The sequence below is a fragment of the Talpa europaea genome (assembly GCF_964194135.1).
Source record: "Talpa europaea genome assembly, chromosome: 4".
NCBI lineage: Eukaryota > Metazoa > Chordata > Mammalia > Eulipotyphla > Talpidae > Talpa > Talpa europaea.
In genome coordinates this window covers 139,716,786-139,740,398 of record NC_140070.1, presented here as the reverse complement: position 1 = coordinate 139,740,398, position 23,613 = coordinate 139,716,786, and the positions used below count along the sequence as shown (strand labels likewise).

General features: G+C 50.4%; 1 protein-coding gene across 5 annotated transcripts in view; it reads right to left on the bottom strand.

The window, feature by feature from the left end:
* Nucleotides 1–23,613, bottom strand: part of EVA1C (eva-1 homolog C) — a gene marked incomplete at both ends in the record, with an annotated part of 65,553 nt that overhangs the window by 15,960 nt on the left and 25,980 nt on the right. For 4 of the 5 annotated variants that reach the window (XM_084231573.1, XM_084231574.1, XM_084231575.1 and 1 more), the window contains 3 exons: nucleotides 9,263–9,415; nucleotides 16,576–16,699; nucleotides 19,410–19,606. In XM_084231573.1, coding sequence (XP_084087699.1) covers nucleotides 9,263–9,415; nucleotides 16,576–16,699; nucleotides 19,410–19,606 — 474 coding nt within the window. The remainder of the gene's footprint in view (nucleotides 1–9,262; nucleotides 9,416–16,575; nucleotides 16,700–19,409; nucleotides 19,607–23,613) is intronic. The other variant, XM_084231577.1, reaches the window with a different exon arrangement.

The window sequence follows — 23,613 nt, the reverse complement described above, 5'->3', positions numbered from 1 at the left end:
AGAGCAGGTTCCTGGGCGTGTGCTGGAAGGGCCCTTGCCTTGATTTGGGGCCTGCTGTTGAAGTTCTTCTATATTTTTGAGCAGCGAGCCATACATTTCCATTTTGCACAATTTACACATTTTGTGGGGTCCTGCAAATTATATAACTAGTCTTGCACACGGAATAGGCAACATACATACAACCTTGAATGAAGACTCTTATTTCTGTGATGACCCGTACCATGATTTGAATTATTTTATTTATGTTTATTTTGAGAATCTGTCTTCTCTACATGAACATTGGTGCTGTGAGGGCAGGATTATCACCAGACTAGTCCATAGTAGAAGCCCAGTGAGTAACAATGAACGAATGAATGAGTCAAATGAACCACCAAACTCTCAGGCATGCTTCTCAGCACCTGGAGCACCGTCCTGCCATCAGTGAGCATTAACTGAGCCCCATGAGGCTCTGCACCACACGCTGTCAGGAGGCGACCCTGCCTTGGAGGGCGAGCAGGTGCTGGAGAGACAAGGCCCGCAGGGACCACCCGTGCCCAACAATGCGGAACTAGTGAGAGCGAGGGGTCCGGGCAAGGCCAAGACAGGAGCTGGCTGAGAAGCCTGGAGGTCAAGACACACTCAGGAGACTAGGACGTGAACTGGGCAGAGGCAGGCGCGAGAAGCACAGACACCAGGCCAGAGGCCAGGGCACACCTGAGGGTGCAAGGGGCCGACCCTCGGCCGGAAAAGTGGGTGTGGCAGAGATATGCCACCCGAAATGAGCAGGGAAAGCCAACTGGAGGACTGAGGTCATTGTGAGTGCTTTGCTGAAGACCCAGGGCCTGGGGATGGCTTGGGGGACAGTGTGGGGTGCCCTGGGAGAGAGAAGCAAATGGGAAACCCGTTTGGAAGTGATTTTATTTTTCATTTATTTTTTAAAATTTTAATAATTTTTATTTTTTTATATATTTTTTACATCATTCTTCATTTTGTTTTTACAATGTATGCTTTCTCATCTCATTACAGTCCCCGTGAACCACAGGGAGGAGTTCAGGGCTTGAGGAGCAGGGGGTAGAGGAGGAGAGGACTTAGGGACCTTGCAGCAGCATCTCCCTACAATAGCGTCTAACATGACGTCGCCTGTGTGGATTTACACGTCCCAACGACCCTGGGAGGTGGGCTGTTGATCACGTGTATGTAACACTGTATTACATAGTATACGTACATCAGGCTATTCTCTAATATATAAAAGGTTGCTTCCATTGCATGTACGTCTACAGATGAGTGTATCTATGACCATATATGGGGGAGCAAGGGAGAGACAGCAAAAAGAAAGGTAGACCAAAACAAACAGAAAAGGGAGGGGAAGAGGGGGAGAGAAAGAGAAAGGGGAATCAAGAGGAAGAGAGAAAGAAAGAAGAGAGAGAGAGAGAGAGAGAGAGAATATGTAGAATCAATCTGTAGGTAAGAGAACGCCCAGGCAGGTGCCGTCCAGAAACGAGAGAGCAGCAGGATGTGAGTCTCAGCATTTGGGGGTTTGGACGCTGAGCTCTGCAATCTGGGCGTCCAGCAGAGATCAAAGAAGATTCAGCCTTTCAGCCTGGGAGGGACTGAGGTGCCTTTGCCAGGAAGAGAGGGATCCAGGAAGTGGAGGCTGCTTGGAGGACAAGATGATAAATTTGTATAAAAAACAAACACTGTTCCGTATTTCAGCTGGGAGGGACTTTTAAAGAGAAATTTCAGATGTGGAAATGCCCGTGGGAGGCTCTGCCCGGCCAGGCCCAGGCTGTGCAGGGTCGGGGCACAGAGGCAGGGAACCCTGTTTACTGGACGTTTCTTGTGCCATCTGCCCCTATTTTTTAAAATACCACCCCCTGCATTTCCCTAATCTCACACCTTCCTCCAGCCTTCTCTCTTTCCTCCAGCCAGACTTCTAGAAGGGTCTTCTATGTCCTTCCCACGCGCCCCCTCGCTCATCTCCATCCTCGACAGGCTTCTGTCCATACAAGCCCCGGCGGATCCCCTCCCTCTGACCATGGGCCCTTCTACTGTCCAGTCTGAGATGGGAGCCAGCCTTCATCCTTGCCCAACTGGGGAACTCCGGGTGCCTGAACACCACTGTTGAGGGATTCTGCACTGACCTTGGCTCCCTGGTGCCCTTCTCCCTACTTTCTGTGACCCCTCCACTCCAGAGTCCTCTGCAGACCTGCCCATCCAAAGTGTGCTCCCTCCTCAGTCTGCCTCTCTTCTTCCACCCTTGTGTTCCACCTGGACCCCGCATCCACCCTGAGCCTCCAAGAGCCAGGGCCCCATCCTTCCTTCCAGCTCTGGTTGTTCCTTGGAATCCACTGTCAGCACAGACTGACCTCGCTCTCTTCCCAGAACCTCCCACATCTCATGTCTAGAAAGAATTCATCACATCCTTCTAACCTCCCAGACACCCAAGTAACCCAGCTAAACACCCCTCTCCTAATCCTGGCTCTCTGTGACAGGTACTGAATCTTCGAGGGAAACCCAGCCAGAAGCCTCGGCTCCCTCCTCCTCCCGATCTGATGCCCTGGCCAGGCACCCACCCTACTCGCAGTTCCCCAGCTACTGCCTCCCTTCCAGCCACAAGACTAATATGATGGTAAGGAGACCACCTCCATTGCTTATGAAACTCTGTGACTTCTCATACTCTCACCACCAGGCATTTGAGACAGCTGCTCAGAACAAGAGATCTTTAAATAGATTACTCAGAAAGAGAGCAGAAGGGGCAAATCAGCAGTGGGGTTCATGGGTGAACAACAACAGATGGATGTGAGGTGCAAGAAGTACTCAGACAGATCCAGAAGCAACAGGAAGTGCCCAGCTTCACATCCAAGTGCACTGCAGCACTAGTCACAACAGCCAAGAGGTGGGAGCAACTTTAGTGTCTATCAGTGAATGGACAAACAAAATGAGGTAGAGGCAGACCTAAATGGAATATTATACAGCCTTTAAAAGGTAGCAAATGCTCACATACACACGACAACGTGGATGAAACTTGAGGCCACTATACTAACTGAAAGAAGCCAGACAGAAAGTGCAAATTCTATACAATTCCACTCCTCTGAGGTTCCTAGGGCAGTCGAATCCAGAGACAGAAAGCAGAATGCACACCTGAAACCTATATAATGTTGACAACCAATGTTACTGGAATAAAAAAATTTAAAGAGTAGAATGTTTGCCAGAGGCTGGGGAGGGGGAATAGGGAGTTGTGGTTTAATGGGGACAGAGTTTCGGTTTTGCAAGATAAGAAAGTTCTGGAGATGGAGGGTGGTGGTGATTGCACAACCATGTAAATATACATATTATCACTGAACTGCACTTAGAAATGATTAAGGTGGTAAACTGTATGTGTTATGAGTTGCTTCAACCACAATTAAAATACCATGGCTTAATTGTGATGATTAAATTAATAGCTTTTCATAAAAGGCTTAAAACACTGCCCACCATACTGTAAGTATCAGTTATTATTAACAATGGAGAAGGAGAAAGGATGGAGGGAATCAAGAGGGTGGTAGCATGAGAGAAAGCTTTGAATGAGTGGAAGAACACGGGATGGAAGGAGCAGGAACACTCTAGTCATGTTCATGGAAAAGAAGGCTCACGTCATGAAGGTACTGGTTCTTCTACATGGATCCATAGACCCAACTGATTTCTACCCCCAACCCGCTGTGGGACCTATTTTGAGTCAAACAGGCTCCATCTTGTTGAGATGTCTGGGTGTAACGTAAGCAGCCCAGCTCAGCTCCCCACTGGCTACTATGGAAAACACCCACTTACTGATTTCTCCTTCCAATGATCATGAAAGAATCTCAACACTCTTTTCCCTGCAACTGATGATTAGCAAAGACACAGAACGGTCACCTGCTGTGGTTACGAAGGACCCACCTGGTTGCATTCTGTTTGAAGATTCCTGTTAACCAAACATTTCAAACAAATCACCTAAGCCTAGTTTGGTGGCTCCCCTGCCAGATCCTATAAACCTCCCCTCTGCCCTGACCCTGCCCTGTCCACATCTGGGTGTGGACCTGACTCAGGACCCCTGTTCTCAACCGCTTCCATGAGTATATCATGGGTCTGATTATTTCTAAGTTGACACCCACTGGATTCCCATGGCACTTGGCAAGCTCTCCTTCCAGAGCTGCATGGGTGCCTTTAGAAATTCACATTTTCTTATGACCTGTGCCATATGCTTCAAGGATAACAGAAGAAAAAAGAAGATTCCCATTTACAGCCCACAATCCATGGACACCCAGACCAGGAGGGCTTGTGACCAGCAGGTTTGCAGAGGCAGCTGGTGTGCTCCTGAGTCACCCTGGAGCCAAGTGTATCTTGGGGAGAGGGAAAGAACCCCCAGTCAGCTTTCAGGAAGGGGCCCAAGGTAATTAGGTTGGACCATATCCTTGTTGACTCTGAGTTCTGATCCGTTTGCGGGATTTTTTTTAAGTGGTTATTTCCCTCCCAGGCTGATTTTCTTAGCACCCTCTCTTCCTGGCAAACTACCCTCCACCCCCAATACATGTGATAACAAGATATTCAACTATTTCATTTTTTTGGCCACTGTTTAACATCGAAACTGAAGTTAATCGCTCTTTACAACCTGTGTTTATTTAGATAATTAGGCTGCTGCTCCTAAGTGACTCTGTCTTGGCAGCAGGAACCCCTGGCATCTTGATCTTTGGCTGAACAGTCCAGGCCTGCCCACACTTGGCCTCAGGATGGCCCGAGCCAGCCTCGGAGATCCATTGTGTGGGTTTCTCATTCACTTATTAAGCAAACAGAAGAGTCCCTGGAGCCCACCCAGAAAATCTAAGTGCGACAGGATGTGATGTGCCAGGGTGGACACCCAGCCAGGGGAACTTTCTGGGGCCCTGCTTTCCAAGAACAGGCCCAGGTCTGTGGGAAGCTCACGACCTTCTTCTTGTGTTAAGATGCCATTTCACTGCATCGTTTGGCCCCAACGATAATCGATGATGGTTCCCTTTCATCCTTTCCTTCGGCATCACTTCCACTAGATGAAGCACATGTTTCAACGGATCCAACTCGCTAGATCTTCCAGAAATGGCTCTGGGTCAGCACCTTAATGAGAAGATACCAGGTCTACCTGCATCTGACCCTGTGTGTTGCTTTTTGAAGATGGTCTCGCACTGGGCTCGGTCACCATCCTATGCATCTTTTCTTTCATTCGCTGGTCATCCTGGCGTGAGTTTGTGATAACATGGATGGACCTTGTAGGGATTATGCCAAGTGAAATAAGCCAGAAGGAGAAACACAAATACTGGATGGCTTCACTCATTTATGGAATGTAAAGAAAACAAAAATAAGCGCTTAGACTCTGATAGCAGAGTGGCTAGCAGAGCGGTAGGAGGTGTGAGGGGATGTGTAGAAGGGGTTCATTGGTTGGTAGGGGATGACGAATGGACATTTGTTAGACAGTATGGTGAGAAAATGTACAGTGTTGTAACTAATGTTATCTCAAAATAAAAAATATCAAAACAAAACAGGAAATGGACACAAACATACGGGCTGTTTCCCTTCAGGCTCCTGGTGTGCCCCAAGACCATTGATTTTGGCATTGAACAGCACCTCCCTTTTGCGCCCGGCCATACGAATGTCATTTTCTGTGTATGATGATGGGGGAAAGTGCAGCACATTGTTCAAGGCCAGGGTGTGGTGTGTGACTGTCTCGCCTGCCCTGATACATCCCAGATGGGGCCAGCCCAGGGCAGGGCACACTGACATGAGGTTGCCTGGCTCCGGCCAGAGGACAGGTGTGAACATCCCCACACCCTTAGGGATGCCCAGAACTTCGGTCCTGCTAGGGGAGTAGCTACTGCAGGTCTCAGGCAGCCCTGAGGATGTTTATGGAAGGTTGACAGCACCACACCATGCATGCAGGGGTGAGAGAGGGGTCTCACATACACCTTGACTTCCACGAGGGCGTCTCCCTCTTCACCACCACTCAGCTCCTTTCTCTTGACCTTGTCCTACACATGAGCACACAGAATGCCCCCAATGCAAACTAAGTTCAGAAAAAAGATCCTGGGGTGGAGGAGGGGTATTTACATCGGGAAAAAAAAAAAAAGTAAAGGGCTACTATCTCTATTCCATTACTCATAAAAATTTATGGGAAAAAATAAGATCTGAACAGAAAAAAAGGAAAGGACAAAGGCTAGAGACACGATATCCAGTATAACTACAAAAACATGGGGAAACGTTCAAGGTCATTAACATTCACAGGCAAATAAAAGATATATAGAAAGATCATTTTATACCCATTAAAAACAAATATTCAATATAACGTGGCCAGTTGCAGGGAAGCCCACAACTATACATCACTGTTTAAACGTATAAATTAGAACAAAAAGATTTTGGAAAGAACGCATGATGCATATGAAGAATCGTAAATGTTTAAGTTTTCTTTTATATGAAATTTCTAGGAATTTATCCCAAGGAAATAATCCAGAAGGGGGAATAAAGGATACAGGCATAAGTTTATGATACGTTATTTAAAATATTTGAAAATCAGAAATAACGAAAAATACCTAGCCACTCGGGAGTGACTAAGTAAATTACATACTAGATCCTTTAACAAAATAGTAGGAAGTGATTGACATGGTTAGGATTTTATGGGCCAGGTGGTAAAACAGGCTTGATATAAAGTTAGAGGAGAAAAAAAATCAAGCTCAAGTTCAACTGCTTTAGAATTGTCATTACGTAAAACTGTTCTGGGCTCAACACCAGAGATCCCAAGAAAGAAAAATCTTTTCTTTGATGGGTAAAATGTGCGGCTGCATCTTTTTCTCATTTGTTCAATGTTATTACAGCTCTGTTAAACAATAACAAGAATCCTAATACAGTTGAGCTTGAACAGCTGGGGCTTGAACAGCATGGGTCCACACACATCACTGCACTAAAATTGCTGAGCACCTTCCCGCTGCTCCCCTCAGCAGTGTCTTCACTCCATCTGCCTGTTCTGCTCCCCACTCTGTCTCTGGTGAGTCCTCTCACCCTCCCATGCCTCTGACTGTACCCCAGTTCTTGAATAAATAAATAAATCTTTTAAAAAATAAAAGGGCCTCCCTGGTGGCGCAGGCGGTTGAGCACCACACTGTGAAGCTGTCCGCAGCCTCTGCAGTGCGGGTTTGATACCAGGCAGCCGGCAAGGGGCCCACATGGCGCAGCAGACCTCTCCTGCCGCCTGCTGCTCCCCTCAGCTGTATATTCATCATTCTGCCTGTTCTGTTCCCTGCTCTGTCTCTGGTGAATCCTCTTACCCTTCCGTTAAATAAATCTTAAAAAAAAAAAAAAAAAGAAATGTCATTAAAAAAAAAAAGGCAGGGACATTGCCAGGTGGGAGGTGGGGTGATGGTGTGCTCCCCAGGGCATACAGTTATGTAAACTAATAGCAAATCAATGAAAATTTAGGGGGTAAAAGGGCATCTGGATGCCCACTCCAGCCACCTCAGGGGTCTGCCAGGGCCCTGCCTCCGCCCCTGCCCCCCCACCGAACACGCAGGCGAGGGCTTCACTGGCACCCATGCCATGTGAGCTGCAATCCCACCTGATGGTTGCCTGCGTGGCCAGGTCACGATCTGCTCTTTTTTGTTGTTGTTTTCAGGTCCAAGATACCACGTGTGCACGAATTTCTTTTGAGAACTAACGAACTAGTGTGCAATTTTACATGTGGTCCATGAATGAACTACAGCAATTTCATATACTAAGAAGCTCACTTCAGATTTTAATGAGGAAAATGCAAGCTCCCTTGGGCTGTTTCCCAGCATTGTCTGTCCCCTCGTGGAATAAGGAGGTGGACAGAGGCCATTTCTCCACCCCGTCTGCGTGCATGATGGTTAATTTCATGTGCCATTTTGGCCCTGCTGCCCAGTTGTTCAGCCAAACACAGGCCTAGGTATTGCTGTGCATGTTTTTAACATGCAACTATATCTAAGTCAATAGTCTCTAAGAGAAGCAGCTCTATGGTGTGTGGGTGCACCCAACCAGTCAGTTGCAGGTCTTATGACAAAGACAAGTTTCCTGAAAAGGAACTTTTCCTTCTGATGGCAACACAGAAATTCTGCCTGCGGGCCTGTGGAATCCAGATTCCAGACTGAACATCAGCTTCTTCAGTTTGCAGCCTGGCCTCCAGATGACCAACCACAGGCACATGAACCAACTTCACAAAATCCATCTTTTGCTCTCTCTTTAAATGCACATACAGATATATGTACACACAGACGGTCCCCATCCTACCGCGGCTCCATATACGATGTTTCAACTTTACGATGGAAACCACATGCATTCAGCAAAAACCCGCCTTCAAATTTTGAATTTTAATCCTCTCCTGGGTGGTGACAGTCAGTACAACACTGTCTTGTGATGCTGGGGTGGGGGTGGGGGGCAGTGAGCTGCAGGGGTGTAGACAAGCAACACTCAACAGTGCACCATGTGGCCCATGTTTTCTGATTATCACTTTGTGATTTGCATCCCATCATGTCTACAAAATGTCCATCTGCGTTTGAGATCTGGACCACGAGAACAGGCTTTGTGTGAGATGAGTCTGGGCAACCACAGCTCACAGAGTATTCTAGAAATGGCACTTCCGACTTCTCTTTCTTTCAGCTCACCGTGAGTTTATGGGCCGGTACCCCGTCATAAGTGGGAATGTGCTCCTGTTGGGCTGTCTCTCTGGAACACCCTGACTTGTAACTGGAGCAACTGCGATGGTGGGCGAGCAGGTCCATGAGTCCACACCTCCAATACGAAGCCTCGTAAGCTCTTCTGGATGCCGATCACGTTGCTTCCAGCCCAGCTGTTCACTCTACCCGGACACCTTCCCAGGTATTTGCGGCCCACTCCCCATGCTGTCCATAAATCTGCAACTCCGCAGCAGCCCCAGCCTCCTACCTGCCTTCCTGGTGTGCTTTGCTCCTTAGCTCTTACCCACACGTGCTATATGACATATCAGCATGATTACTATTCATTATCTTTTTGTTCACTGCTGGAAGAGCAGCTCCATGCAGACCCTGTGTCTGTCACTGATGACTTCCTCACGCCTGCAGCAGGGCCCTGCATACAGTAGGCGCTCAATAGCTACTCCATGTGGATGACTGAAGAACAGAGGGCTGGGGAGCATGGGGCAGAGGAGGCAGGCCCATGTGGCCTCCTTGTAATCCAGGTATGGCCCCTTTCCCTAGGGAGTGGGGCCCTCAGGCACCCAGACTGCATCTTTTCACTGCCACCTAAGAACACCTACCAAAGGGGGGGAGCCACTCCGCCTCCGAGGCACAGACCTCCCGCTCCTGGGTCTTTCTGCCGTAGGTCGCTGAGTAGATGTTGAGATACTTGGACTCGTGACAGTGCAGTTTCAGCTCTTGATCTTCACACACAGTTTTGTTTTTTAACTCATCTGAAGCAGAAACAAAAAGTGGTGGCATCATCAGCTTCCCTAGGAAAATTCCGGGGGGAGGCACTGTTCCCAAGTGCCCATCACTCATTCCCCTGGGGCTGCACCCTGAGAAGGGGACAGGCAGGACGGCCTGGGGGTGGGTCTCTGAGTTGGGAAGACAGAGCTTTCTGCAGGGAGCAGGCAGGGTGCAACTCACGGGCACAAAGACCCCCGTGAGGGGCCCACGGAGGAGAGATGGGCAGCTGAAGAGGCAGGCTCCCCAGATGGGCCTGGCCCTTCAAGAAACTTCTCTCTCTCTCCCCTTGAGGTCACACACACCTTTTCTCAAACGCTGGCTTGGGCTGCACACAGGTCCAGACTAGGAATGACCCGAGAGCAGACTAAGCCTCTGGACCAGCGCAGTTAAACTTCATCCCCGACTCCCCAACCTTCCAGCACCCTGTTTACGTATTTAAAGAGAGAGAAAGAGAAGCTGCAAAGCAAATTGTTTCCTTTGCTGGGAAAGGGAAGAGACAAGACACACTTGTCTTGTTCTGCGAAGAGACCCCTTCAGAGAAGCCTGAAGTGCCCGCCCCAAGTGTGCGGCTCCGGGAGGAAGCGATGCTGGGACTGAGGCGAGTTCCAGGTTTGGAGGATCTGAACTGGGTCACAGCTTGTTCTCAAAGAACGTAGGGAGCTGTTTGTTTGTTTAATCCACTTACACTGGTAAAATTTTCCTTTGTGATGTCATAACAGTTGACCTTATCACCTAAAAAGGCAGAAGGCTTGCAGGCGAATGTGAATTATCAGGACAAACCCATAAAACTCTTTAGGGCTGTTTAGAGAAGGGCCAGGCATGCATTCTGGCTCAAGCATGTGCAGAGAAGACTTCAGCCACCTAATAGCCATTTGCACAATAAAATCCCCACCCACGGCGGTGCTCAGCCACCATTTTCTGAACATGGGCCCCATGAAGAGGCCTGATCTGGTCCGGAAGCCACATTGCACCAGCCCAACTGGTGAGATGTGGACTCTCTGCCCCCACCCTGTCCAGTCCCGGCAATCCTAGAAAACCCCCAGCTCCCTCTAGGAAGGCGAAGCAGTCCTTTGGAATCAGCCCTCTGTCTGCCTCTTTACTTGATTCAAATACTTAAGCTCTTGCTGTCACACATCCTCAACTTGGCTTAGCCAGCTGACCCGCACACTTGACGTCCGTAACCACATTATAAACACCCTGCTGAAGAAAATGCAGTTTACTGGTTTCTCTAAAACTTTTTTTCATTTTTTTTCAAAATGCTTAATGACAATTTGCTTTTCAAAATTCATAATAATTAACACTCCAGACATAAAGACCACCTATGGTATCATTCTGTTTCTACGAGACACCCAGAGAAAGAAAACCTGTAGACAGTCATAGGTGAGGCTTCCCTGAGGCTGGGGTTTGGGAACCAGGAGCGAGATCGCTAAAGCCTATGGAAATTTTTGAGATGATGGAAATAGTCCCTTGCTGGATTGTGGTGATGGTTGTCTTGGTACATTTACTAAAAAATCATTGAATTGTACTTCAGACAGGTGAGTTCTAGGTGATGTGTGTTATGCCTCAAAGATTTTTAAAAATTGCAACAGAGTATTTGCTGAGCACTTCCTCTGAACTGGACCCTGCTCTAAGATCTTTAAACTTATCAGTGAACTTAATGCTCACAGCAGCCTTCTGCAAACCTACTTTTCATATTTTTTGACTGCTTGGGTGTTGGATTTTTAGAAATTGCAGATGTTATTCATATATTCCAGATGCTAACTTTTGTCTCTTATGTGTTATGTGTCTCTTATGTGTTATACTTCTCCCAGCCTGCCACTTATCTTAAACTTTGTAAAATAAAAAGCAAGACATCAAGGAGACCACAATCATTCATTTGCCTGTGTGGTTCTCTCCTTCCCCCACAATTTTGTAAAGGAAAATCATGAAAAAATGCTCACCCCCCCACCCCCACCACCACCAGTTTCTCTGTGTTTTCTCTTCTGAAATGGCAGCTGCAAGTAAATGGGCACATCTTTCAGCCAAACAAGCACCTGTGTCAACAGCAGAGACTGGAGGTACAGGAGCTACCTGGGACGGATGGGAGGAAGTGACGACAAGAGGAAGGGAAGTTGGTTCGCTCTCGCCCCCCTCGTCAGGCTCCCCCCATGACTCACTCAAGTTTTTGCTGGATTTCAGGTGCAGATTGATCCCAGGTTCCTGATACACCCAAAGTCAAAGATTTTCAAATGGTGGAGACTCAGGAATGGACATAAAATCAATTTTAATTGGGATCAATCAGCAATTAAAAAGTATGGAGTGGTTTAGAAAATACCAAAGTGCATTGCACCAAGTAAGGGTCAACACTATTTTATAATCAAAAAAACTTTTCGTTAAGCAACATGTGTTATGTTGGGTCAAAACGTAAAATGTATTCTTAGCCTGGGTACGTTGAAAACTCCCACCTGAAGCCTTGCGACAAAGGCTGGGCGGTTAAGCATTAGGACAGCCCAGGAGGATGGGTGCTTCCCGTCCTGGAACTGATGACGCTTAAGTCCCAAACATCCAACATGAAAACGATTCCCCAGTGTAAATTCCACCTTTCTGTACCTTGTAATCCCCATGCCTTTCTAAGAAAAACCTTCTCGATCTCAAGATTAGTGTTCGCTCGGCGCTACTAAGCCCCAGCACTCTCTTAGCAGGCGAGGAAAGGTGCAGCGCAGAGAGAACCCAGGTGACAGGTGCTGACAAATCCCCCCTTTGGAGAATTTAAGCAGACAGAGGGACCCATCCCAGGGAGGAGGCTGGGGTGACTAAGCAAATGTTTAGGGTGCCCTTTTCCCCACTCACTGGACACTTAGTGTGTGTACCAGTTTAAACTTAGAGTCAAGAAAACTTTTGTTTTCTTTTTCTAAATGAAAAGAATGCTGTCCCTGCCCCTGGAGGGCTGGATGGATGCTTTTGGGTGAGTCACACCCGAGCTATATGAGTTTTTTCAAGTGTTTTTTATGAGTAAGAGCAAAATACCACCAACATCGAAACATCGCCTGACATCAGAGGTCCAGAGTGGACCAGGGCATTTGATGCAGGCCAGAGGGCCTAGGCAGCCAGGCCACAGGAGCTCAAGCCCCCTTCCAGCCCAGAGAACACCCAAAAAATGTTAAGAATGCTTTTCAGGGGCAGAGTTTGCCAAAAAGGAAGGTGGGCGAAGGCAAGATGAAAACCAAGCCTTCTGTGTGCAAAGTAGAAACTCTGGAAGCAGAAATGGTTTCTTTCTTTTTGAAAATCAGAATTGCTAAAATTTTAAGATTTTTTTAAGGCAGGTCACCCACACATTTATTAGCCACCATCTCTCTGATGTCTTAAAGCCCAGTCATTAAAGGCAGACCAGTTGCCAGGAAAAAGCACCCAGAGAAATACAACACCCGTCTCAGTGATCAGCCCCAGATTATGGGCAAATCATCTGGAATGGAGGGGGCTGAGTGTCACATTACCCGCTTGGGGTTACGGGTTACAGGGGTGGGAGGGTGATTCTCTCCAGTCGATGGGGACGTGTGGATCCAATGCTGCTGGAGAGGGACACTGCTGGGTTCTATGGGCAACAGGATAGAGAACCGCGTTTGTTTTAGAGCTGGGTCTTGTTCTCAGTGGTGTCAGGTTGGAAAAGATGTGGGCAGCGTTCCAAAGCATGTTGCCAACACCCCCGTATGTTCAGAGGGAGAGAGTGACAGGGGTTGGCCAGACAGGAGCCATGGCTCCGCGCAAAGGCACCAGAGGCAACTTCTCTGACCTGCCTCTGGGAGGGCCCATGCTTGGTTCTCTCCTCTTTAATGCCACAAGTGCCCTTGCATCCGGGGATCTGCCTGATGGGCAGACATCACCGCGGATGGTATTTACAATGGCCGGTGCGTGGGAATATTAAGAAGCAGATAGATATTCAGTCATTTCTTTTGATTTTTAAATTCTCTACAGACGGTATCCTGCTGTCGCCTGCACCCAGCAGACTGCACCCCCTCCTGGCTCTATGCTCGTTGCCTTTCAGCCATTCACTTCTCAAGGTCACACAGCAGCTACACAGCAGACAGGCCCACGAGCCCAGAACTGTCTAAACCCAAAGCTTTCTGGCCACCAAAATTCCCTGAGGGGATGAGGTTTGGAAAGGAGGCAAAGCCTGTTGCTTACTCAGGAAAAGAAGGTTTTGGTGAAGTTTGCTGGTACAATAGGCTCAAAGAAAAAAAAAAAAAAAAAAAAAACCCAAAACAACCCAAACCACTAACCCTGACTTGTAGCATTTGCCAGTGTTTCTGTTGTAAATACTGCCAAGGAGCAGATTCACCCTCACAGGGAAGATATGCATGTCTCTGGCTGGGGTTGGGGGGGCGGGGTGGGGAGGGACCCGGGCTGGGACCACAGAGGAGACAAGGCTCAGGAGGTAAGTGGGCTGCAGAAAAAGAGGCAGGAATTGTGGGGACCCCCTCATTCCCACCTCAATTTTATAGAAGCCACCTCCCCTAGTGCAGGGCTTGGGTTACCAGCAGCCAGGTTGCACAAGGAGCGCTGGTCTGAATTTTCCCCCCAAAATTCATATGTTGGCGGGTCTCCCCTGGTGCTGCAGGCAGTTGAGCGCAGCGCTGTGAAGCTGTCCGCAGCCTCTGCAGTGCCAGTTCGATCCCCGCCGGCCTCGGAGCAACCCACATGGCGAGTAGATCTCTCCTGTCTTGCCCACCTCTCCCCCCAGCAGTGTTTTTTGCCAGTCTGCCTGTTCTGTTCCCCGCTCTGTCTCTGGTGAGTCCTCTCACCCTCCCGTGCATCTGGCCTGTACCCCAGTTCTTGTGTAAATAAATATCTTTAAAAAAAAATTCATATGTTAGAAACCTAAACCCCAATGGAATACTATTGGGAGGTGAGGCCTTTAGGAGGTGCTCAGGTCATGACGGTGGGCCCCCCAGCATGGGATTAGTGTCCCCCCTTTTTTCTTTTAACCAGACATAGGAAGTAAACTCAGAGCCTTACTTCCCTACTACAAAATGAAGCTAAATGGAATGCTGTGTCCCCAAACTCTGTTTTGTACCCAGGTTGGAAATCAAAGTCGCTACGTGATACAATGACCCACGTGACTTGGAACCTACAGGCACGATTTCAAGTCACTTAATGGCCCTTATTAGTGAGACCCAGGTGAGTTCCCTTGGGCCCGTCCCCCAGAGGTGGTTCAAGTGAAAAGACAGCCATCTATGAGGAGACGCCACACCTGCTGGCACCCCGACCTTGGACATCCCAGGTCCAGAACCATGAGAAATCAAGTTCTGTCGGTGCTAAACCACCTGGTTTACAGCATCTAGTGACAGCAGTTGGGACAGACTCAGACACAGGGCCCTGCCCCAGCAATTTGTTACACCTGGAGCAGCAGGGGCCTTGCCACCCCACCCAGCTCCCTCCCTGCTCAAATGCTGCCCTGCAGGGGGCCTCCTCCTCCCTCCTTGGCCGGGTCCTGGACCCTGCTCCATGATCTGGTTGGCGCTCTCTGTGCTCCCCCAGCCCTTGCACCCTCCGGCCACTGGCCTCTGTAGGGGGTGCTCTCTCTCTGCCTGAGCCCCACCCCTGCAGTTTTCACTCCTCCCAAGAAAGCCTTCCAGGAACCCTGCTGAGGTCAGCCCCTCCTCTGAGCGACCTGCAGGAATCAGGCATAGATTTGTGTGATTCACTGTGAACAACGGGCCCCCACTAGATGGCAAGACCTGGTGACTTAGACGGGGTTCAACTGTGTCGCCCGGTGCCAGCACATGCCTGAGCCCCTGCTGCATACCAGCTGTCAGGGCTCACTGGTAAATGACACTGACCCTGCCCTCAGGATGCTCACATGCTGTTGGGGACTGGTGGGAGTATAAAAATACACAGGTGCTAACTTGTTAAAAAGGCTCAAAACAAAGTCAGTCTTCCATGCCCCCACCCCGAACTCCCCCAGCCCCAACTCCATACCTAACCAACCCATGAGCAGTAGCACCAGGGGGGGTCACCGGGGTGGCTGGACCCGTCTGTGGGTGGGAGGAGGCTTCTTGGGAGTGATCCTTCCTGCCTTTTGTAATGACCTGGCCTCCCCCACTTTCTGGCCATGAAAACCTATTTTGTACAATTTGATGCAGCACCATTTTAAACACTAGATGATGCTGCCTTACTTGGGAATCAAGCCAACTGGAGATTTAAAATAAATTCGGTTGGTTGGATTTTATTTAACACAAGTCACGAATCAGCCAGGTCAATACACACGGCGATGCCTCCGTGAAGGAAACCAAACAGGAATGCTGTGAGTGGGAGGGCCCTGGGGCCTGGGGGAAGGTAGGCTCCAGAGGCGGAGCCAGCAGAGAATAAAATACAACAAATGAAAATGGTTGTGCCAGGGAGCAGCCCCTGTGCAGACTTTAAAAATTATTTTTCCTTACATTTTGGTTAAAAATCATTGCTCTAAGCTTTCAATGAGCTTCTCAAGGATGAGCAGGACCCCACAAGGCTGCAATTGCCTGCGGTTTCTCCCGGGGCTGCCCCTCTAAGCCTGGAAGTGCAATCTACTTGCTAAAGAGCCGTAATTCTGGGTCTGCAGTCGGCTCATCACAAATGGATGCGTGTGGAGAAGACAAAAGTTAATTGGGGCAAGTGCAAGAATTGGAAGAGTTTGCCCTGGCCAGATGCCACCTCTGTCTTCCCCTGGAAGCCCCACCTCAGGTGCCTCACTGTGACTGTGTAGCTTGTAAGTGGGAGGGAGCCAGCTTCTAAGGACTTGGGGCACCTGTCCACAGGCCGGCTCAGACCAGCCGCCCTCCAGCTGGGGTGCACCACACACCAGTTGTCCTTGTGAGAAGAACCACCAGCTTATAATGAGGATGAGCAGACCCTGCAGCCTCTTGCCACCCCTGACATTTTAAGCATCAGTACAACTGAGTTTCACACTTTAGGGCTTTTTTCAGTGGAGGGGATTTGTAAGAATGCACATGGGCGTGTGTGCGTGCACACGTGTGCACACGCATTAAAGCAGGTAAGGTGGGCCTGTGTTCTTATGCAGAAGAGTTTCCAGGTTGGACAAACACCAACAAGCAGAGAACTTTTCATTGGGGTGTGGATCAAACAGGGAACCCGCACCCCAGACACAGCATCCCCCTCGGAAGTTACTTACTAGGTTGGCATTTAAAGGAGACCAGGAGGTATTTACTGCTTCCTGGACAAAGGTCAGGTCCAAAAACACGGCTATTGACCAGGAGGTGGCAGGCCCGCTGGTTCTGGCACTCGTCCAGCACCTTCTAAAACGAGGGTAGAAAAGGGACAGACTTGAAAACCACACACAGCGTCGGCGAGACCCGCGCCTGGCCGCCCTGGGCTCAGGGACAACGGGCACAGATGCTGCCCGCAGGGGTCAAACACAGACATGGCCGCAGGGGTGTCCGAGCACACACACGTGAACAGGAGCGGGTCCCTGGGCCCCCACTCTCCAGAAGCCTGATGCAACAGCGCCAGGAGCCCCTCACACTCCAGCCTCTGGTGCTCTCAACTGGCGCCAAGGGACACGAGCAAGGTCAGAGCATCTCAGCACGTCTGCTGCAAGGGACTGCGAGTGCCCTCCTGGGAGGGTCCCTGGGGGAAAAGCTGAGACAGGTCTGTGGGGGCCAGGAGTCTCAGTCACGGCCCCTCATCCTTAGAGATGACATGCATGGGCGCAGGAAGCCTGGGCATTTGGGGGACGCCTTGGAGACCCAGGCATGGGCCCACAAATAAACACGGACCAGCTGATCCCCACCCTCCCCGGCCTCAAGGGCGCAGGGCCCACTTCTCCATGCAGCGATCGATCGTGCCAGTGGGAGACTCAGGCTCTCTCTGCATCATCGGAGAGCTTCCCTTCCAAGCTCTCTCTTGCTTTTTCAGGCAATTCGCTCCCTCGTGAGTGCATCTGCCCGGGGATGCTCACAGAGCAGCCCCCAGGTTGCGGGAACCCCTGGCATCTCACTGCTGTTCTCCCTCATTGGTTCTCAGGTAGAAAAGGACGTCAGGTAAATGTCCCCAGGAGTCTGCTTGTTGCTGTGGATTGAATGTTGGCAGATTCCAAAGCCTTTTGGAACTATCTGCCACCTCGAGGGCCCTTGCAGATGTGTGTGAAATCAGGAGAAATGCCCAGAGAAAGCCCAAAGATGCCCAGATGACAGTGCCATTCTCATGGCCAATGGTCATGGTGAAACAGCTCAGACCTTGGAACCTCTCAGGACTCAACCCCCATCAGGAACCAAGGCAGGTGCAGTGCTGCGCCAGGGGACCTCCATCTCGGGCTGCTGTAGGGCTCCCGTGTGGCCGTCTACCTGTTCTCTCCTCACATTAAGCGACCCCAGCCCGAGGAAGCACCTCACCTCAGCTCCCGACTGCAGTTTAAGACACAAAGCAAAGGCTCTTGATCTCTAGATGAAAGAGCAGTGCAGGTGGATGTTTCTGGCAAACAAAACCTCCAAACAACATCAGATCTGTGTTCGCAGATGCTAACTTGTTGGCCTGGTTGGGTGAACATCCTCTCCCCCAGGGCTCCTGGCAGAGGCGGGCACCCATGTTGGAGGGTGAGGGTGGTGCCCATGCCTTGTGCTTCGGGGTGCCAGGGACTCTTACTTTCACAAAGCAGTTACTCCCGCCCTCTGGGCCAATGCTCTTGTGTGTACCTAGGAGGGCAGCAGACAGCCAGGGTGCCAGGGACAGGGCAGGGCAGGGCAGGGCAGGGGGTGAGGGATGGGGCAGGCCAGTGGGGATTCAGCTCCTGAGTGGCCTCCAGGGGAAAGATTAGGGAGGATTAAGGACTCAAGGAAAGTCACTGCTCTCTCCCAGAGCAACATGTTCTCTCTCCTCGGGGTGCAGAAGCCAGGAACGGGGTCTCCTTCGAACACATTGTTCTGGCTACTCAGCTGGTAGCCAGCCACTCATGCCTGCACCTGTCATGTAACCTCCAATACACTATGATGCTCCAAATGGAAACAAGGGAGGGGTGAGAAGCAGATCCTTCCATGATGGTCTTATCTTTGCTTCTCCTCTTGGGACCTCAGGGAGAGCAACACAGCATTAAAGTTTATTCCATGTCTCCTAGTCCTCCCAGGACATCTGTCTTCGCCCACATTGCCTGAGACTGACAAAATCAACCTGACATCTCATTTGCCACCTGCCCTAACCATTCTGACGTCGACGTGCTCCTATAGAACTTGGAGGCATTAGCCAAGTCCAAGGCCAAGACTCCACAATCTCGACTGACCAGTTGTAAATGTGGGGGGCCGGGGACAATGGAGCAGAGGTTACTCAGGTAACAGAAAGCCACGAGCTCTCTAAAACCATCATTGAGTAATAGTTTTGATTTCCTCCTCTAACAAGTCTTTCCCTAATGCCAACCCCCCCCCAAAAAAAAAGAATGAGGGGTGCCCTGACCCAAATACCTGGTCCTGTCCTGAGTCAGTAGATTCAGACGCGGGCCCAAGTGCCCCCCATGAGGATGAGGTGATTAGCAACCACAGGAGAAGAAGCCCTGCACGAGGGTCAGTAATTCCCTTCCTTGAGTTCATTCTCTAAGAAGCTGGTCGTGACCTCGGGGGCCTGCCTCACAGATCCCCCGGTTTCCCCTAAGGGGTCTCCAGCCTCCCCTTTCTACTGGGGTACTTATGGGAGACGTGCGTCTGGAGGTCAAAGCCTGTGGAATTTTTCTTTGCTTTCCTGTAGTTCGGAGAACTCCTGTGAATCAACTGGGACTGAAGCGTGTGACGGGAGCGCTCCCGCCAGTCGGATCCCGTCTAGACCCCAACGGCTCTTCAGAGACGCCCGCGAAGGCCCGCCTAGGAAACCCACGAAAGGTGATGTGTAGAAACTGGGGTTTTCGTGGATCCGTCTTGCTTTGTGCGAACTACAAAACCACACGCACGTGCCCAGAGAGACAGAGAGAGGGGGCGAGAGGGAGGAAGCCATTTTTATCAATGTACAACATCCCTGAAGCAATACCTGCAATGTGGTGGGCGCCACGCAGGTTAAGCCGTCTTCCCTCTGGGAGGCAGGCTGCTGGGCACTACACGTGTGGTAACCTTGCCCATAAAAAGCCGATTGGACACTGATGGTGGAATGCCGAGGGCACTGCAGATTCAAGTGGTCCCCGTCGCAGGCATAGGCGGTGTGGTTTTGCAGGAGTTTGGTTAGGTAACCTGGAAAACATTCGGCTGGGTTACAAGAGGCCCAGGAGCTCAGCCCTCCTCCACCAGGGTGGGTGCAGAGGCCCTTGGCTGCCCGAGGAGGCAGCTGGCCGCTTGGGAAGAGCTGGGCAGGGCTTCCCTAGCATCTTCCTGGAAGGAGAAGACACCACACTTGGCCCCGAGCTGGCGCTGGAGGTGCAGAGTCCAGTGGACCCGGCTGGGCCGGAAGCCTTGGTCTGGGTCAGCCCTTTGGGAGGCTCCGAGTTGCCTTTCCCTTCGGGCACTGGCATGGAGGGATAGGCCCTGCAGGAGCTAAAAAGTCCTGAAGCTCCTCTAGAAGCAGGAAACATTCCCAGTGGGTGTCAGGACATGCAGGTGCCTGTCCCGAGGGAGACGCGTGCTCTCTGATCTCCCGCTAGCTAGACCAGGCCTTCCCGGAGTTGGGGGGATGCCCTTTGTGATCTTAGGAAACCACCCCCGGAGCTGCCTCAGGCCTGGGGAGGAAAGTGAGGCAGGGCACCTGCACGGGCTGGAACCTTCACTGAAGGGAGGGGAGCGGGTTGGGTGGGCAACGAGGGGTCCCATAGTGTTCCCTCCAAATCCACGTCTACCGGGCGCCTCGGGAAGTGGCCCTTTCTGGAAATAGGGAGATTGCTGATATAAATAGCGAAGCTGGAGGAGGCTAGGCCCTTACTGCACAGGCCTTGTGTCCTTAGAAGAAGAGAAAAGACAGAGGAAAGACAGTTAAATAAACCCCCGAGGGACACATCTGGGAGCTGCAGAACACCCAGGGCAGCGGGCAGCCCCAGAAGCTGGGAGCAGCAACAGGTTCCTCCCTAAAGCCTTCTTAAACCGGGACACCTTGATTTCAGACTTGGAGCTTCTGCAACTGGGAAATAATGAATTTCTGAGGCTTTCAGCCACCCAAGCATGTGGTCTTTTGTTCCCTCAGTCACAGAAACAAACCCAGGTGCCCCATGCCAACCTCCCTGCCCCTCTCAAACTGGCTGAGGCGAGGAGCTGGCTGCACCCTGGCTCTGAGGAGCGGGAGGAAGGTCAGGCGTGGGAGGCCTGAGCTGTTTCTCAGAAAGGAGGAAGGAAGGTTCATCCGAAACATAGACTCCTTTCCTCCTTCTCACACCTCAGAGGTCAATCTCCAGGCAGCTGGGAGGGGAGCCAGGGACTTTTTGGTGAGGTGTGTGGGAGCCGGGCTTGGCAGCTGTGGCCTCTGAGGGGAGGAGGTGGAGGAAGTCCTCAGAACTTTCCCAATTCCCACACAGACAGACTTGTGCCAGGGTTATTCCTACCAGGTTCCAGAATCCTCTCTGAACCATAATTCTCAGCAAAAGTCACCCGGTCCAGCTCCCTGAGTCTCCCTGAATGTCATATTGTGGTCACACCTGCCAGTCCAGAATGTTCCAACGAACAGAGGGAGCACTCATCCACACACTTCATCAGAACTTAGCTCTCACACTGCAGCTCCCTCCAGTCCCCCGAAAATCACCAAATTATCCTAAGTATGGCCAAGAATTAGTGACTACGAGTCAACTTCTTGTAAAGAAGCAAAGTAGCAAAAAATGATGTCAGGTACCAGAAACACAGTGCACCCCACCAGGCACAGAGACCCCTTGGTGGCCCAAAGGCCGTAGGTCAGTGTCTTCCTGAAGGACACACAGGAGGGCCCCAGGAAAGCCCAGAGTTGTGAGAGCTCAGCCTCCTTTGTGGGCTCTTAGTACCCCATCACGAGCCACCCCAGGGAACTCAGGGTGGCCTGGATGTTTTCCCTAGACCAGTCTCCCCGTTCCTCCCCCCTCCCAGGCTGATAACCACATACTTGAATCTCTTCTGATGCATCGTTAAACCTTCTTGTCCATCACCCCCAGATCCTACTCGTCTCCCCTAGAAGGAAAGCTAGAACACCCCTTGCTTTAGGCAGCGTGGAGGGTGTCATGGCCCATTGAGAGTCATGGAGGAGGATGCGTGAGGTCAGAAGCTTATAAAGGTTGAAAAGTAAGTAGAGGAACTCCCTGGTGGTGCAGCGGTTGAGCGCTGGGTTGCGAAGCTTCCCACAGCCTCTACAGCGCCGGTTCGATCCCCAGCCTCCAGGCGAGGGTCCCACATAGCGCGCAGACCTTTCCTGCCATGCCCGCTGCTCCCCTCAGCAGTGTATTTCGTCAGTCTGCCTGTTCTGCTCCCTGCTCTGGCTCTGGTGAATTCTCTCACCCTCCCGTGCTTCTGACTGTACCCAGTGCTTGTATAAATAAATAAATACATCTTTGAAAAAAAAAAGAAAAGTAAGTAGAAGTTGAGGAACTCTGAGATGATTTATGTATTAGGCAGCATCATACCCCCTCCCAACAATGTCCACAGGACTAGCTCTATGTCCTAATGCCCATAACCTGTGAACATTTATGTTATAAAGGAGACCTTGCAATTGCAATTATGATTAAGTTTAGAATCTTAGGATGTAGAGAAGACCCTGAATAGCCTATGAGGGTCCAATACTATCACCAAGATCTTTGTGAGAGGGAAGCATTCCTGCTTCCGCTCAAAGTCAGGAAAGGGTGATGAGGCCACTGAACCAGAGCCTGGAGCAATAAAGCCATGAGCCAGAGGATGTAGGTGGTTTCTAGGAACTGGAAAAGGGAAGGTAACACGTTGTTGCCCTGAAACCTCCAGAACAAATGACAGCCCCTCAATTTTAAACTTCTGTCCCTCCAAAACTTTAAGAGAAGAAATCTGTGCTGCTTTAAGCTACTTAATCCGTGATCATTTGTTACAACAGCTGTAGGAAACTAATACTGCTTACTCAGTGGCTCTTGCAAGAAGTTGAAGATGAGGGGAGAAATAGGACTGTAGTTATAAGAACCAATGTCTAGCAAGAGCTTGTTAAATACTTACCTTTGGGTTATAGCTGGGAAAGGCCTATGCATGTGTGTATACATACCCAGGCAGCTGAGCACTAGGTCATATATTACTGTGGGTTGAGGTCAAATAAATTGGCAAGTGGGTAATAGCAAGAGAGTGAAATGATGGCCTGTAGGCTCCAAACTAAACACAGCAAAGGAAATGAGCACAGGAGAGAGAAAAGGTTGAAGGGAATGGAGGTCTGCAAGGGCTGAGTGGGGGCAATCACTCCAGCAAGCAGGAGAGGCAGGAGGTTGTGCCAAGGGAGTTCGAAGTGGGGCAGCTGCAGGTGTTGGACATATCCAAGAAGTGGCCATGGAAGAGGGAAAGTTTGAGGACTTTAGTTGCTCAGGAGGAAAATGTGCTCTGGATCAGACCTCTCCCAGGATGAAGGGAGGGAATGAGGTGGCCCAGGTCCACAAAGGACAAATGACAGCTGCTCTGCTCCCAGCTTAAAGTCTCTTATATGTGCTGGCCCGCTGCCCCACTGAGCATGCACACTCTCTCCACTGTGTTGGGGAGTCAACACGTGACCTATTGTCTTTCTCAACATGAGCTGCTGCACCCAAAACCTCAGGCTGGCACAGTGCTGGGGGTTGCCAAGTCCAAGATCAAGGATCCAACGTGGTCTTGCTGTATCCTTACAGGGTGGAAGGAGCTAAGGAGAGCTAAGGATCTCTGTGGGGTCTTTTAAATTAGAGATTAATGGGATTTGTGAATCCCATTCATAAAGGCTCTACCTTCATGACTTAAGCACCTCCCAAAGGTCCTACCTCCTAGTAAGATCACCTTTGAGGATTTCAACACAGGAATTCCTAACACAACATCACATCACTGCACTCAGCTTTCCTACAGCTAGCTCAAATGAGATCCTGTTTAAAGAACAGCTACCGGGGGGCCTCCCTGGTGGTGCAGGGGTTAAGTCAGCACTATCAAGCTATGGGCTATTGCCAGCTACTGCAGCATGAATTCAATCCCCACCCAGGGAGCTGACCCACATGGCACAGCAGACCTCTCCTGTCTCACCCACTGCTCCCCTCAGCAGTGTATTTCAGTAGATCCGCCTGTTCTGCTCCCTACTCTGTCTCTGGTGAATCCTCTCACACACACCC